Source organism: Stegodyphus dumicola, chromosome 10, assembly GCF_044657685.1.
Source record: "Stegodyphus dumicola isolate Sdum_Otavi_A_Nest chromosome 10, ASM4465768v1".
NCBI lineage: Eukaryota > Metazoa > Arthropoda > Arachnida > Araneae > Eresidae > Stegodyphus > Stegodyphus dumicola.
In genome coordinates, this window is record NC_140777.1 from 41,852,480 (window position 1) to 41,868,818 (window position 16,339).

Here is a 16,339-nt window from a genome sequence, read left to right on the forward strand (position 1 = left end):
TTTGAAAAGTACTACTACATTCTTTGAAAGAATGAAGACTGATAGATGTACTGCAGATACAGTTTGTAACAAATTCCTGTAAAGTCCCCTGATATTTTACGTATGGACTATGGTGCCTTTGTTCTCTTGAAAAAAGCCTACTGCAGTTGTTGGACTCTGGGAACTAATGGAAGAGGACTGTAAATAAGTACCCTTAAATTTTTTTTTAAAAAATCCCTTCTATCATAGAAATGATGATGCAGACTTATAGTCTAGAAAAAAAGGCTATTAGGTTGGACATTTAAAAAAAAGTACTCCTTATATTTTGAATGTTAATTAAATGGCTCCAAAATCATTCTAAAAATGTATATTGAGTTCTCAAATGTGTTCTGGTATTATTATGATAGGTGTAATTTTAAAACATTATTATGTGTATTGAATGCCCAAATATTATTTTTGTGCAGCAATTGATATCTTCATGGAAAAAGTGGGATACTATGAAGCCTGGACCTCCAAGGTGGACGTCTAATCCAAATTCAATAGCAAAAGATCGTTTAGGAACACATAGAAGGCTTTCAGGCTCTGTATGTGGTCAGGATCCAAGGTATGGTTTCCATTTGTAATCTTAACTTGGTTGGTCAGCTTTTTCCTAAGAGTAATAATCTTTTACTACCATTCACTTGTTTATTAAATTATTTATATTTTTTAGAATTCAAATTTGTTTAAGCAAAAGAATTTTTTGTTATTATTATTATTATTATTATTATTATGTGAAAAACTGAATTTGAGGTAAACTGTTTTTGATCACAACAGACACAATACGTATATGCCAGCATTAATATATTCTATTTTTCTTTTAAAATTTTCTCACTAGAGCTGATAATTATTTATATGATATTGATTTCATTTTTCACTATTCAAGAGTAATTTTAAATTATGTTTAATAAATTTATTTTCTTTTTACTTTCCATAGTTGGTGAAGGGAGTAATTATCCATTTTAATATTATTTATGTAAGGCCATTGAATTAGATGTATATGTGAAGAACAGCTTGTTGAGAGTAAAGAAAATAACCTTGTTTTTCTCTCAAGTGTTAAATAAATTAACTTAAGTTTAGTTATATGGAGAAAATAATAAATAATTTTTCTTCATATTGGAACTTTTGATTGGTAAATTTGGTCATCGTTTTCTTTGGCCTGTTTTGAACAATTTACAGCTGCTGTTCTAGCACATCAATGATTTATGGTTTTATTTGAGAACTTGTTGAAACATTTGACTAATAGGTGTTTAATTACTTAAATTTTGTTTCGAGTTGTATTTTTCTTTTTAAACCTCTTTTTTTTTTTTTTTTTTCTTATTTAGTCTATGAATTTCAAGCTGTTTTATGTTTAAAAAGTCGGAGATATAGTTAGATGTCCATGCTTTTGTTTGTTTAATTTTTGTTATTTTCTTAAGTGTATTCAAATTTTTTGGAATTTAATTAATAGATTAATAGATGATTGAATTAATATGTTGTCATTTAATGCTCAGTATCAATTACTTAGAGTTTAACCACATTACAGTTTTGCCCATATGACATACAAAAATATACGAGATGTTTATAAACAACCCTTTTTTTACACAGTCTAATTTGCCTATAGGTTAAGAGCTCCTGAGTTCTAGTTTTATCCTATATTATTTACTTTGATTCACGTTTTCTGTTTCTGGATGGCATTACCAGACTGTAAGAACAAATTTTGCAGGATTGCCTCACAAAATTAAATTCATAGTGAAAAATCAGCATCTGTAAGAATATATATGACATACAGAAATCCTTTTGCCTGATTTGCATGTAGGTAATGGCATCTGAGTTCCAAAGTTTACTTTTTGATTATCCAGTGTTATTTATTTTAATTCAGATTTTCTGTTTTTGGATGGACAATTAATTCATTAATAATCTGTCATAACCAGACTGTAAGAACAAATTTGTAGGGGTTTTCTCTCCGTTTTACTATTGAATTCATAGTGAAAGACTTACTTTCTTGCAGTTGCATAATGTTGTATTTCCTAATTATTTCACTTAGTAAAGTTTTATTACAAATTAATAAACTTTTATGACTACTAAAGCATGTAAAATAACTTTTTAAGTTTATATTAATGTAATCTGCTTTTTTTTTTTTTTTTTTTAAATTTTCATTCATTTCTTGTCTTTAAAATATACCAAAGAATATCCTTCCTGTGCTCTTCCTGGTTTTAAAATAGACCATATTGAGATGGAATATTAAGTTCTAGTTCAAATTTCCAGATGTGTAATAAATATGAAATGTTAAGCTATGTAAAAGGGTTTATTAGTACTTGGATGTGCTAAAATGTATTATGTAAAGGCATTATGCATATCCGTTTTTGGATTAAATCTCATCATTTGGTGACTGTTTTACTTTAGTGAAAGTAGTTGACAAAAAAAAAAAAAAAAAAAAAAAAAATAAAATAAAATAAAATAAAATAAAATAAAAATTAAAAAATAAATAAATAAATAAATAAAAAGTAAGTCCCAAATTAATTTAATATTTGAAAAAAAAAATGTTACTTAATGCGTAAAATACCCTGAATAAGTAATAGTGTGGCACATTTGAATTTGAAATTTTTTCTTATTTTTTATACTGTGGGTCATTTTCTAGGTATTAATTGCTGTTTATGGTCTTACTTTTGTAGGTATTGCCATGAGCCAGCATCTGTATTCCCATATGAGTGGCCTGATGACATCACAAAATGGCCGGTATGTGTGAAATACTTATTATTTAGTTTAAAATGTATAAAAGGATAGGAATAAAAAAATGTGGTTTGAATTATACCAAGTAGCAGTTCTTCCTATTTCTTAAAATGTGTTGTATGGCACATAGAGAAAATAAAGTTTTCTACTCAGAGCGCTGGTTTTAGGAAATATGCATCCATTTAATTCTTATTTGTCAAATCTGATCAGTATTGAAGATCATGATGAATTTCTGTTGATTTTTGTTCTGTAGAATTTGAATGGATTTTGTAGCATAGGCTGTGTTAATATTGGAAGAATTGTTGTATGATATTGTGCTAATACAGAAAATGTTTGAAACTAAATATCTGTTGAAGATTGCTTATAGACTTATGGCTGTCTTATAAGAAATATTTCAAATAAAATAGGCTTTCAGACTACCAAAACGTTAATCATATGACTGATAGTACTAAATAAACTTTTCGTTATCCTACTGAAAATCTTTTTTCAGTCTGTTAAATCTAAAAAAATCTGGTCTGTTATATCTAAAACAGAGCTTGAAATATAATCTCGAAATTGTGATTAAAATTACTTTCACTTAAAGAAAAGATAGCCTGATTATGTGGTGTATAAAATTAAATTTGTAATTTTAGTATTTGTGTAAATGATAATTTAATACTCATAAATATATATTTTTCATATGTAATAGTCAAATAAGGTAATTTTTTGAAATTTTCATTTGAAAACATAACATGGATTTGTCACCTTTAACCATACTATTCTCCAAAAATTTTAATTGATATCTTGGGTAATTTCCTGCATTAGGATGTTTTTTTTAATATATTTTTATGTTATTATGTGATTAAATTGCCAATATAAAGACTGCCTTATATCATTCGTTCATTAAACTTAAACAATGCATTTATAACTATCCATTCAGAAAGTATTTAGAAGTGCAATTCTTTAAAAATATTCCTGTATAATTTAAAACCCAAATGAAATTAAAATTGCTAGTACTTGCTGAGCTATCTAGCCTTTCAAAGGACAGTATACTTTTTTAATGTCATGGAGGTTGCTGAGAGAAATGAAATGTTTGTAAACAAAACCATATTTTCAAATGAAAAACTTGAGAGCTTAAGCCATCTTCTTATTATGATAACCTTAAATTTATTAAACATTTTTGCTGTTAAAAGTTAAAGCTGAAAATATTTTCTAATTTCTACATATTTCAATAATTAAGCTTATATGTTATATAACAGGGTTGCCACGCTACCAGGAAAACCGTAAAAAGTCAGGGAACTTGAAAATTGATAAAAAAAAATTCAGGGAAAAGTCAGAAAATTTAAATATTTTAGTCAAAATCTGGAAAAGTCAGGGAATTTTATACTCATATCCCCCCCCAAAAAAAAACGAGTTTTGCGCCGACTATGGAACCGATCACTTTCTAGGCGAATTATGTATCGTATGAGCATCATTCGGCCAGTTGCCATAGAGCCAGTTTTCGCTGCTCCAATCAGATTGTCTTGAGAGAAAGGCAAAAGCAAGTTTCAGTAACCTCGAGTATCAAGAGACTCCCATGCGTAATGCAGTGCATGTTGAACTAAGGAAAATACGTAAATCAATTTAATCCCAGTATAGGACATCATGGAGGTTAGAATAGCCTCCATGTACCATATACATGGTATTTGGGGATATTATGATGAGCAGTAAACAGGTAATTTTGGTGTTGGCGACAATTTTTAAAATCGTGCCAAGGTCTTAGCGTATACTAGGATTTTATCTAATCTTTTTAACCCTCCCCTTTTTTTTTAAATAAATGCCTTATTTGTTATTTTGCAGTAAAATAAAAAAATAGTAAACAGTCACCTAGGCTAACCTTTTAATGTAACTATATTCGCCAAAATATCGTTGATTATTGTAATTCAATTTTTTAATAATTATCTTTATTTTAATGTTATTTATGTCATTTAATGTTGCTTCTTCTCTCTAAATTTATTTATTATTTATTAGTAAATGATACTTTTAAATTTCAGGAAATTTTCTCTGCATAATCCTGAAATTAATTCTAGCAGTATGATGACATACCATCACAGAATTTAATGCATATATGTTTTGCTTATGCATGTTACTAAATAAATATAAAATACTTGAATTTATTTAAAAATATCATTAAATAGATTTTTCTTTCGTTTAGCTGCAAAATGTCTGCAAAACAAAGACATTTTTTAATCCAGATTGTGCAGATTCTAATCTGAATCTTCAGTGGGGGACAACAACTCCTACTATAGTTATAATAGTAATGCTTTGGGGATTATAAGTCATATGTAATATGTATAAGTCATATGTAATTGGCAAATTTTTGTGTTTTCAAGTGGTACCATAATTAATTTACTTCTTAGCACAGCCAATGTGCATTACGCAGACAGACTATAATTTTCTTAAAACACACCTGGAAAACCTGGAAAAGTCAGGGAATTTCATTTTCCTATTTGAGTGGCAACCCTGTACAAGGAGAAAAATAGGTATTTAACATACTTCAACTTGTTTAGATGGATTGTAACATATTTGTTGTAAAAAATTCAAATTATTTTGTTGATATGAGGTAATTAACAAAAAGAAAAAGTACATTTTGCCTTATTTTGGTGTTGATTCATTAAAAGTAAAATCATTTTGAACTTTCTAAAAAATTTAAAAATAAGGTAAGTGTTATATTTGAATCATACCCTAAAATGGCGAAATATACATAACTTTATTATATGTCGAATTTATTTTACCAAAGGAATTTTCATCTTGATTTGGAATGAATAAATATTAGAATGTTGCATTATTGTTGAAATATGATCTTATGATGTGATCACTTGATTTACTACAACATAAACAAGTGGCAATATAGTGATATAACACCTATGCACAAATTGTAGAAATTAATTATGTGAATAAAGAATTAATATTAAAACACTTAAAGTAATTGGTAGAGTATTTTTATTTATTTGTTCTTAGAATATTTTCAGTCAAAATGTATGCTTTGGGATTAAAGTATGACCATACATGCTGCATGTTATAAAATGCAGGTTTATCACTTTTAAAATCTAATAACTGAAAGATTGAGTAACAAAATCAAAAATGAAGTCTTATTTTTTAAGCTTAATGGATCAATATAAATCAAGGAAAGTTTGTAAAAAGTAAAAATTTTAAAATTTGTTAAGAAAATTAAAAATTCATAGATTATTAATTCTATTTCAATACATGTAAATATTAACTTAGAGGAAATAAATGAAGTGATAAAACTAGCTATTATTAACAAAATTTGAACATTTAAGAATTTATCTTTCTTTCTTTATTTGCAGCATTTTTTCTGAACTTTTTTGTGTAGTCATTCAGGTACTTTGAGTTGTGACGTATTGTAACCTATATGTATATAGATATCATCATGATATGAAACAAAGAATGTAAGATGAGATTTCCTGAAAAATCAGTGTAATAAGTAATTACAGTCAAAAGTCGTTAATTCGGACACCCATAATTCGGAATGATCTATAATCCGGACCTCAAAACTAAAAACTTTCTGCGCATGCGCCGCGTTGACACATGTGCATAGGCGTTTACGCGTGCGCGTGAGATCTTTTACGACTGCGCGTATGAGTGTGCGCAAGTGCAGAATACGTTTTCGCGTGCGCGTTTTATGTGTAATGGACGTATAAGCTAAAATTATCTAATTATCTATTTCAGTTAATGTTAATGATTGCGATATTCCTTAATTATTATTTTTTCCTTATTATTTTTTGCAGACTGTAAGAGCAATTCTATAAAAGTAAGCTTAAACTTTCAATTACATCAAATAGAATTTCCGATATATATTTGTTAATATGTAAAGGATCTAAAGCGAAAGTATGTTTTGAAATCCGAAATCTGTTTATCAATTTCACGCTGCTCGGCGGGGGGAACGCTGCGGCAAGCTCATAATGAATTGGAAGTTGATCTGTCAGCACTATCCTTATCTTCAGCGCAGATGTTTTTATTTTATTTGGCTTATAATTCCTTACCAAATGTAGTATTTCATCTCGATATGCTCCGTCTTTGATATGATTTAAAACAAGTTCCTCGTCATTATAATTCGCTTCCAATAGCGAAGAAAAGTGACAGAGGTTATTGAAAACGAAAAAATTTCGATTGACAAATTAGTCGGTGTTCTTGACACAGCAATTATAGGACTTGAACAGCGGAACTTTGTAACTGAACAAGAAATTATGTCTGTTTAATAGAATTAAAGAGAAAGTATTATCACATGAAACGAAGCAAAACTTAAACAACTTACATTGAAAGAAATGTTTAATAAAGTAAACAAATAAATATTAAGCTTTTTCTTTTTGCAAATTTTGATACCCTTTAGATCATAATTGTTCTTTATTTCATAAATTACGGTTTCATATTTTTAATTTTAGAATTTCTGCATGCCATCTAACGAGATTTAAACTGATGATCTATAATCCGGAAAAATCGATAATCCGGAATCGCCGAAGTCCCGACGAGTCCGGATTAACGACTTTTGACTGTAATAGTAAATGCATATCTATAACTATCAATAATTAATTGGTAATTAGAAATTAATTTGTAATTTATGGTAAGGATACATAATTGATACTTCAAAATCTTTTGCAGCATGCACTTTCAGAACTACTGATTTTCATCATACGTTTGATCTTTTTTAGTATTGCTTGTGTCCACTACGCAGATTTTGGCTTGTTAAATTAAATGCATCATTAAATAAACATAAACATTAAATTTTGTAATAATTTAATTGCAATCCATTTTTTTACTTCCTTGTACAAAGTGAAAAGGAAGTAGTGTAATCGCGAAAAGTTTCAGGCAGCATATTTCAACGAAAATATCCATTTTGACCGCTATCGAATGCAATTTAACGATGTTTTTGCGTTCTATCTGTACGTAAGGAATGAATAAAAGACTCGTTTCCTCAAAAAAATTATAAAAGTACTTTAAAATGAATTCTGAAGAGAATTTTTCGTGGTGTCTGTACGAACGTATCTCGCATAACTGAAAAACGAGTAGCCTCAGAACGTTGAAATTTTGTATATAGGACTACTATAACATGTAGATGTGCACCTCGTATTTTGGTTGCAATCGGCCGCACCAAACGTATATAAATATATTTATATATATATCCACTCTGTTACCCGGCTCAGTGATCTCAGTTTCTTTACTCTTATATGTTTGTAAATTGTACATTTTTTGCTTTAAAAATGATTGAATTATGTTTTTTTATCTTACGGTTAAGGTTTTTATGCCTTTAGTAAATCTGTATGCAATATTTTTAGAATTATCGACAATTTTAAAGTTGTTTAAGTGCCGCTAAGCCTTTTTTTTATGGCGGCCATTGATTGTTTACATCTCAAACAGCACACTAGTGGATTTGTTGCCAATCCGGAGAAAATTAGCTTTGCAACAACAAAGATAACACCTTCAATTATTATTGCCAATTAAATCTTGCTTAATCCAATCCTTTCTCGAATTTTTTCGAGGAAATTAGTGTTTAAGATTTATTTCATAATTTTTAATATAGATATTTTGAGTTTTTATGTATTTTTGCCTTCTCGCAAAGTGAGAACTGAATTAATTGAATGAGAATACTCAGTCGTCTGTGAAAAACAGTTTATTTTTTGTTTTGTTTGCTTAATTTCTTTTATACATCATTCTAGCTTTATTATAGTATTTGAATAGAACATGTGGCAACGATTAGATAATTCTATTCTTTAAATGATATAAATTTTGTGCATTATGAGTTATAATATAAACGAAATATAATACTGTTAAGTGAATCTAGCACCAGAGTGTCGCTATGGTAAACAAATATTAGAGTGAATTTTAAAGAATGCATTTATTCTATTGGGGGTTTATGCGCTGTCGGCGAAGTAGATTTAATTCAATCCAATAAGTTTAAATTAAGAAAAAATGCATATAATTTAATATTTCGTACAAGAAAGTCATATGGTGTACACATCAGATTTTTTTAAATCACTTATCTACAGCATACTTTTTTTTTTATTAAATTTCATTATGGTTATTTTTTTTTTTTTAATATTGTGTTCACTTTGTTTTTGGCTTCTAGAATTGAGTGCATACTTGTAAGCATTAAAACTTGAAATAATTTATTAATCTTAAAATTATATTTCTATAAATATAATTTTTTTAAGTGTGTTTTATCTTTTTAGGTATGCAAGGCTGTGGTCCCAGGGCATCAAGTTGCTGAACCTCATATGTCTTGTGAAATAGTAGGTAGGCCTTGCTGCATTGGAATTTATGGCGAGTGCCATATTACCACTAAAGAGTACTGTGATTTTGTAAAGGGATTTTTTCATGATGAGGCTGCTCTGTGTTCACAGGTATTTAGCATCTCCACATTATGTCATATTTTATGCTGGTTAAACTGAGAATTTATTTTTGAATATATATTTTGCAGGTTTCCTGCCTTGATGATGTTTGTGGGATGATCCCTTTTCACAATCCTGAGGTGCCTGACCAATTCTACAGACTCTGGACTTCCCTTTTCCTACATGCAGGGTAAATAATATTTATATCTGTGGTTTTATTTATATATTTTTATTCATGAAATATAGAAAACTTCAAATGTATTAAAATGAATGAAAATTCTTTGAATTATCTCCTCTAGACTGATTTATAATATAATAGAACACTTTTAAGTCTTGGAATTTTTCATATATGATAGAATACTTTCTATAATTTTAAGATTCTTACCAATGGTTAAATGGTTAAGAATGCTGAGCCTTGGTAGTTCGGTAATATCTGACTCAAATCCTAGAAAGAGCCCACCAGCGGCCGAGCAGTAAAGTCACTGAACACCGGTAGTTCGGTCTGAGGTTCGAATCCCACGAACGGGCTGGCTGCATGGGCGTTTTCGTGGTTTTCCCCATGTGTAACGTGTATACGAGGCAGTTTCCCGTAGAAAGTCCTCCAATAAGGCATCCCTGCCCTTAGACAGATAGCCCTAATGTGCTTTGCCATAATTAAATAAACCAAATCCTAGAAAGGCTCCATTCAGACCAAGATATAAATGTCATAGCTGCTTGAAGTCAAGCCTTACTGCTAGGCAACCAGACCTTGCTGAATCACAAAAACTGGTTTAGGACCTTTGGTATAAAGTTTGAAGCTTCCAACTTTATGTTGATTACATATAAGAGCCGACTAATCGAAGCAATCGCGTGAAACCTGGACAGAAAAACAGAGTAGGAAAGCTGTAGATTCATCCATGTATGCACAAATTTAGCTTCTGTAATTGGTTACAGCTTATACCCTGTCTCGCAGGTGTGAATGAAACTCCCACATTTTATGCCTTATGATTAAGCTTCTATGACATTTATGATCATCGTCTAAACAGAACTAAGCAGGCTGGCTATTATTATGGTTTTCTTATATGTAATGTAAATAGAAACTAGTTTGGCTTAGAAAGTCCTCCACTATGCCATCGTTCTCTTAGGCAGACAACCCTGGCATAAATTTACCTTTAAATTAATTAATCAGCCAACTGATTTTAAAGCAGTTTTAATGATTTACAAATATCACTTTATGTAAAAATTATTGCTAAAATTTAGATTTGTAAGTATTTTCATCTGGAAGAGGATCAGTTTTTTTGCTACAGTCAAAAGTCGTTAATCTGGACTCGTTGGGACTTCGGCGATTCCGGATTATAGATCATCAGTTTAAGTCTGGTACGATGGCATGCAGAAATTATAAAATTAAAAATATGAAACCGTAATTTATGAAATAAAGAACAATTATAATCTAAAGGGTATCGAAATTTACAAAAAAAAAAAAAAAAAAAAAAAAAAAAAAAGCTTAATATTTATTTGTTTACTTTATTAAACATTTCTTTCAATGTTGTTTTGCAGCAATTCCACTTTTTGTTTGATGGACATCGAAACATACTTTCACTTTGTAGATCCTTTGGGAGCTCCAGCATCGGAAATTCTATTTGACATAATCGGAAGTTCAAGCTTACTTTTATAAAATTGCTCTAACAGTCTGCAAAAATAATAAGCTGGATCCAATTCGAAGATTAAGGAACAACACAATCTGCAACATTAACTGAAATAGATAATTAGATAATTTTAGCTTATACCATCTGTTATACATTAAACGTGCATGCATAAATGTATTATGCGCATGCACACATGCATATGTGCAGCCGTAAAGGTCGGACGCGCATGCGTAAACGCCTATGCACATGCGTCATCGCGATGCATGCACAGAAAGTTTGTAGCTTTGAGGTCCGGATTATAGATCATTCCGGATTATGGGTATCCTAATTAACGACTTTTGACTGTACTATTATTTTATCTTTATAAGAGGAAATAATTGCAAACTTGTATTATTTTTCAAAACTACAAAAAATTAATGAGTAATTGTGTAATGAATTCTTCTCTGAATTCTGAAGTCATAGTTGAAATTCCAGAAACTGCATTATTAAGTTTGCTTCATAATCTATGTGTTCTAAAATATTCTAAATTCAAGAACTTTTGCACTAATTTTGATCATAAATCTGGGTTTTAAAACTACTTTTTATTAATTAATTTTTTATACCTTATTTCCTTGTTAATAACTTACTTTTTAATTTTGATGCCATTAAAGGGAAACTGTCTTTGATGCTAAAAGAAAATTTTAAAAATGTTTAACAAATATTTTTATTGTGAGAAAATTTGATTTTTTTAACAGCAGTACTTTTTTGTGGCAGATTTGTTGTTCTCAATTCCTATTGAATTAGTTTCACAATTATTCTTATATCAGTACCTTTATCTTAATATCAGAATCTGTATCACATTAAGCAAGTTGTCCTCTAAGCTATCACAGTGGTTATAAATTAAAAGTTTTTGTATCTGGAGTTCTTTGAAGCACGTTTTAATGTGTTTTAGATTAATAAAACTTGGAATAAAGGTTATTTGGGTCACAGGGAAGAAAAATATGAAGAAATAAATGTGGTTAAGAATTCAACATTGGATCATAGTATTAAATTAGTTATGATCACCATATTCTTATGTAACTAATCATTTTATTTTTCTAAAATTGCTTTATGTAGGTAATTTAAAAGTAATAGCCTTTAAATTTATCTTTAATTATTTAAACTATATTTTACACAGGAGACATTGAATAGATATGTTGCATCTGTATAAAAAAATAGTACTTCTTTCATATGGATGTGAACATTGTGATTTGATAATTTTAGTAGCAGTAGCTATCCAGAGCATTTTGTAGAATGAATGTTGAGTATATTTGTAAATGGTGTTACAGAATGTTGCAAATCATTTCTTTTAAATGTTACAAAAAATCAGTGACTAATAATACTAAATATTTTTATTTATTTTGTGCAATTTATTTTTTCTGATTATTGACATTTTTTTTTAGCATCCTACACCTGCTGATAACTGTGATAATTCAATACTTAATTATGACCGATCTAGAGAAATTGGTAGGGGCATTGAGAATTAGCATCATTTATTTAATGTCTGGAGTTGGAGGAAACCTAGCAAGTGCGATTTTTGTACCATATAGAGCTGAGGTTTGTAAAACTCTGTTAATAAATTTGCATTAAACATTTTCGTAGATTTAGAAATGTTCCCTTTCTCAATTTCTAGCTCTCTTTTTGTTTTGAACAAAAAAGAAGCAGGGTTTTGTTGAAGTTTTATCTGAACAATAGAAAAAAAAAAAAAAAAAAAAAAAAAATGTATTTTGAGTTCTTGTATTGTTTTGTATAAAAATACAAAACAATACAAGAATAGCAGAGAAAATAATGAAGTATCTTGTAATCTTACATATATCATGGGAAGTCTGATTTAAATTCCAAAATGTAATTTGTAATCTTTCCACTAATAGACTGATTTTTCTGAGATATGAAGTTTAATTAAGGCTTCCTATTTAAAAAAAAAAAAAAAAGTTAGATATATGCACTATGTTCAGGATGTTTTGTGTATAATTATGCTAATTCCATTAAAACCAAAAATAATTGAAAAAAATCTGAAAGGATTTCAGATTTTAGTGTCACCTAAAATGGTTTGTTAAAGTTTTTTACGCTCTCGCTGAGTTTGCAGTCCCCCTTTTTTTAAGCTTTATTATTAAGTATCATTTTCTTCACTTGTATGCTATAATACAATTCAACAGCAAAGTTACAAAGATTTTAAATGCGACATAGCAGTATATACTTAGAATTTTCTGATGCAGGGTTAAGTTTTGGTATTATTTTTTTTTCCCCATGGTTCATCATATCAATATTCAGTTTCCTTACTAGGATGGCTTTACAAAACTTTTTTTGTCTTTTGATTATTAACATTTGTGTGTTTACTTTATTTATTAAATGTCAAGTTCTTGGCACTTATGACACATAAATTTCAATTTAACAGCAAAATCACAAAATATTTAAAACAGCATATCTTTAGAATTTCCAATAGACAGTATGGGGTGCTAGAAATAAAAATATATCATTCCATACAATATTATCACTGCTCGCTTTGTAATTGTTGAGGTGTTAATCAAAAATCCATTGAAGTTTTACAAAATATGAAACAAATTTGTAATTCAAAATTTGAGCTTAGAGATGCCTGTGTTTGGCTTGAGAAATTAACTGTGTTATACAAAATCTCGTGGCTCCAGATAACAAAACTGATGGCTTTTTTTTTTCCCCTCTCCCAGTGCAGGAAGCATGCATGCATTCATGCAGATTCTTCATTATTTAATTTCTTTAAATATAATACATGACAATAACATTTGGTGGCAGCAATTTGAAAAGTGTTGTGTAGTGATTCAACATAAAATACTGTTTTGAGACTAATATCCCATTCAGAACTACCTTTGCTTTTGGACTAATAAATTTGTTCCATATCATTTTAAAAATTTGTAAGTTGTATCTTTTGAAATTCTTGATATCCTGCTGCTTTTAATGAATTTTCCATCTTAGTAAGTATCCCAACTTCTTACCTTCTATCCTTGAACTCTTCGTGACAGGGTTTTACTATACAATGTGTATATACAGGGTGAATATGAACAAAAGGGCAAAATTTTAGGGGGTGGTAGAAGGCAACTTATAAGAGCAATATTCATCATACAATGTATGGTCAGAACTCAAATGGCGAGCCGCTAGGTGGCACTGTAAATAAATCGTAAAAAAAGAGTCAGTCCTCTCACCCAACGACATTTTCTACCGTGGATTGCCAAGAGGATTGCTAGTTATGCGAACCACAAAATTTCCAGGATGATGGTTTGCTCAAGGTGGTCCCATAGCTTAGCCACTCAGATCTCTCGTGTTTGGATTTCTTCTATGGAGCCATATGAAAGGCCTAATCTACAAGTGCCCCATTGAAACCAATATGGATCTAATTGCCAAAATTGCTATTATTGTTGCCAATATTTAGGAAATGCCTGTTGTCTTCGCTGATGTGCATCAATCCCTATCCCACAGGTGTGAAGCTTGCATTACAGCTGGCAGAAGGTCTTTTAAGCAACTTGAATGAGCCTCCTCTCATTCTTGTGTTAATTCTTTAAATGTGACAGTAAAAAGCTACCCTGTAACTTCTCACCGCTTGCATCCCGACCATACATTCTATGATGAATTTTGCTGGTATAGCTACCTTCCATCACCCCCTAAAGTTTTGCCGCCCTGTTCAGATTCACCCTGTAATTGTATTGACTAAGAAGAAGGAATTTTTTTTAAAAAATTCCTGTGGATTGTTTTGAAGTAAGTTTTTTTGCCTGGCTGTAGAAGAGAGTTTTTAGTATCATTTATCTAAGCTTTATCTGCTTTTTTTTTATGTAACCTTTTTTTCTTTCATTAAAAGTTGCATAAATTTTTAAATCAATTACATAATTTTACAAATACTTATATTACATTATTTGCTTAATAGCTGTGATATCACCCTATTCATGCCTTTATACTAATCTATTCCTAGAATTTTTTTACCTTTATTAAAAACTGATAACTATGAGATTGCATCATTTTTCTAAACAATGAAACTATGTATATATGTGTGTGCATCTTTTAAATTTTTTCAGGATATTTGTTTTATTAAGTGTATGTAAATAATAAATTTAATAATGATGGTATTACAAGTGCCAAAATAAATGACGGTATTTATTTTCCTGATCTAAAGTAATGCTAGATCTTAAATGAAAAAAAAAAAAAAAAAAAAAAAAAAAAAATTCTATTGTCTTCTTCAGAGATGTCCTTCTGATTTTTTTTTTTTTTTTTTTAATGTATATTTTAGGTCGGACCTGCAGGCTCCCAGTTTGGTCTGTTAGCCTGTTTGTTTGTAGAGGTCATCCACTGCTGGAAAATGCTGAAACACCCAGGAATGGCCCTTCTTAGACTTGGTGGTGTTGCACTTGTTCTTTTTCTTGTTGGCCTTCTACCGTGGGTTGATAACTATGCTCATATATTTGGATTTGCATTTGGTTTTCTTTTATCTTACGCTTTGTTACCTTTTGTATCATTTGGAGCATATGACAAAGCAACAAAAGTTATATTAATATGGGTGTGTCTTTTTATTGTTGTTGTCCTATGTGTCGGTCTGCTTATTTTGTTTTATGTGCATCCTATTTATGAATGTTCATTCTGTAAATATCTTAACTGTATACCATTAACAGTGGACTTCTGTGAAAACCAAGATATTGTTTTCAAAAGACCAGAGTACTGACATCAGTGTTTTATGGTGAAAATATGTCTGAAGTATTGTTTTACTAGTCATTTAAAAATAATCAAGACTGTGACAAGATGTGCAATGCTGTTTTTTAAATTTACTCAAAGGCCAGTTGAAGTGCTCTCATGTTTTGTGATTTCTAAATTCGTGCATGCGAACTTGTCAGCTGCAAGCCTACTTCAACGGACAAGCATTTTTACTGCTGTGATGTAACCTTCATGAGGTGTTTAAAAGACAATTTTGTCAATTTATACTTAATTTTCGAGAATCACAATTGTAATATTTTATTAAAAATCTAGTAAAACCTGCTTGTGTGTTTTTCTTCCTCTGTGTCTATTTCTATATTTAAATGCACTAAAAGTAACAATTAAGAGATTTATCTGTTTATTACTTGAACATTGATTAATTTAAAAAGAAAACTTGTAAACTCATGTTGACCCCCCTCCTTTTTTTTAACCCAAAAATTTCTTAATATTGTAAGATAGGTATATATGTTTTAATTCTGGAGTGATAGTTAGTTTCTAAGTTAATTCAAATGCATGATAAAATATGTATTTGTTCTTTTTGTATACTCGCTTTCCTGTTTATCATCAAATTTTTACTTCTCATTTCATAAGACTTTAAAAAAAAACTTCTGAGAGTAGCTTAAAATTATTTTGATATTGTTGCGTGCGTACGGGTTCGTTATGAAATGAATGCACAAGTCCGAGGAAAAATGAACAAAAATTTATTATTATCACAACAAAAATTCTTAAATTTTCTCAAATTATCATGCAGTATTACAATATCTCACAGTAGTTATCTTTTAACTACTCAAATATCCAATAGAACGTAATTCAAAACAGCTAAAGAACGTTAATCCGCGAATTCGCTACAATCAACAAGAGCAGTTTTCTAAACAACAACAAATTAAGCAACTC

At 29.6% G+C, this 16,339-nt stretch overlaps 1 protein-coding gene across 2 annotated transcripts in view; it reads left to right on the top strand.

Annotated features, from left to right (window-relative positions):
* The window catches only part of rho-5 (rhomboid-5), an 81,370-nt gene extending 65,643 nt beyond the window's left edge, over nt 1-15,727 (top strand). For both annotated transcript variants that reach the window (XM_035368204.2, XM_035368205.2), the window contains 6 exons: nt 444-583; nt 2,670-2,733; nt 8,934-9,104; nt 9,182-9,282; nt 12,139-12,292; nt 14,988-15,727. In XM_035368204.2, the coding sequence (XP_035224095.1) occupies nt 444-583; nt 2,670-2,733; nt 8,934-9,104; nt 9,182-9,282; nt 12,139-12,292; nt 14,988-15,416 (1,059 nt within the window). In that variant the 3' untranslated portion in view covers nt 15,417-15,727. The remainder of the gene's footprint in view (nt 1-443; nt 584-2,669; nt 2,734-8,933; nt 9,105-9,181; nt 9,283-12,138; nt 12,293-14,987) is intronic.
* The last annotated feature ends 612 nt before the right edge of the window (nt 15,728-16,339 follow it).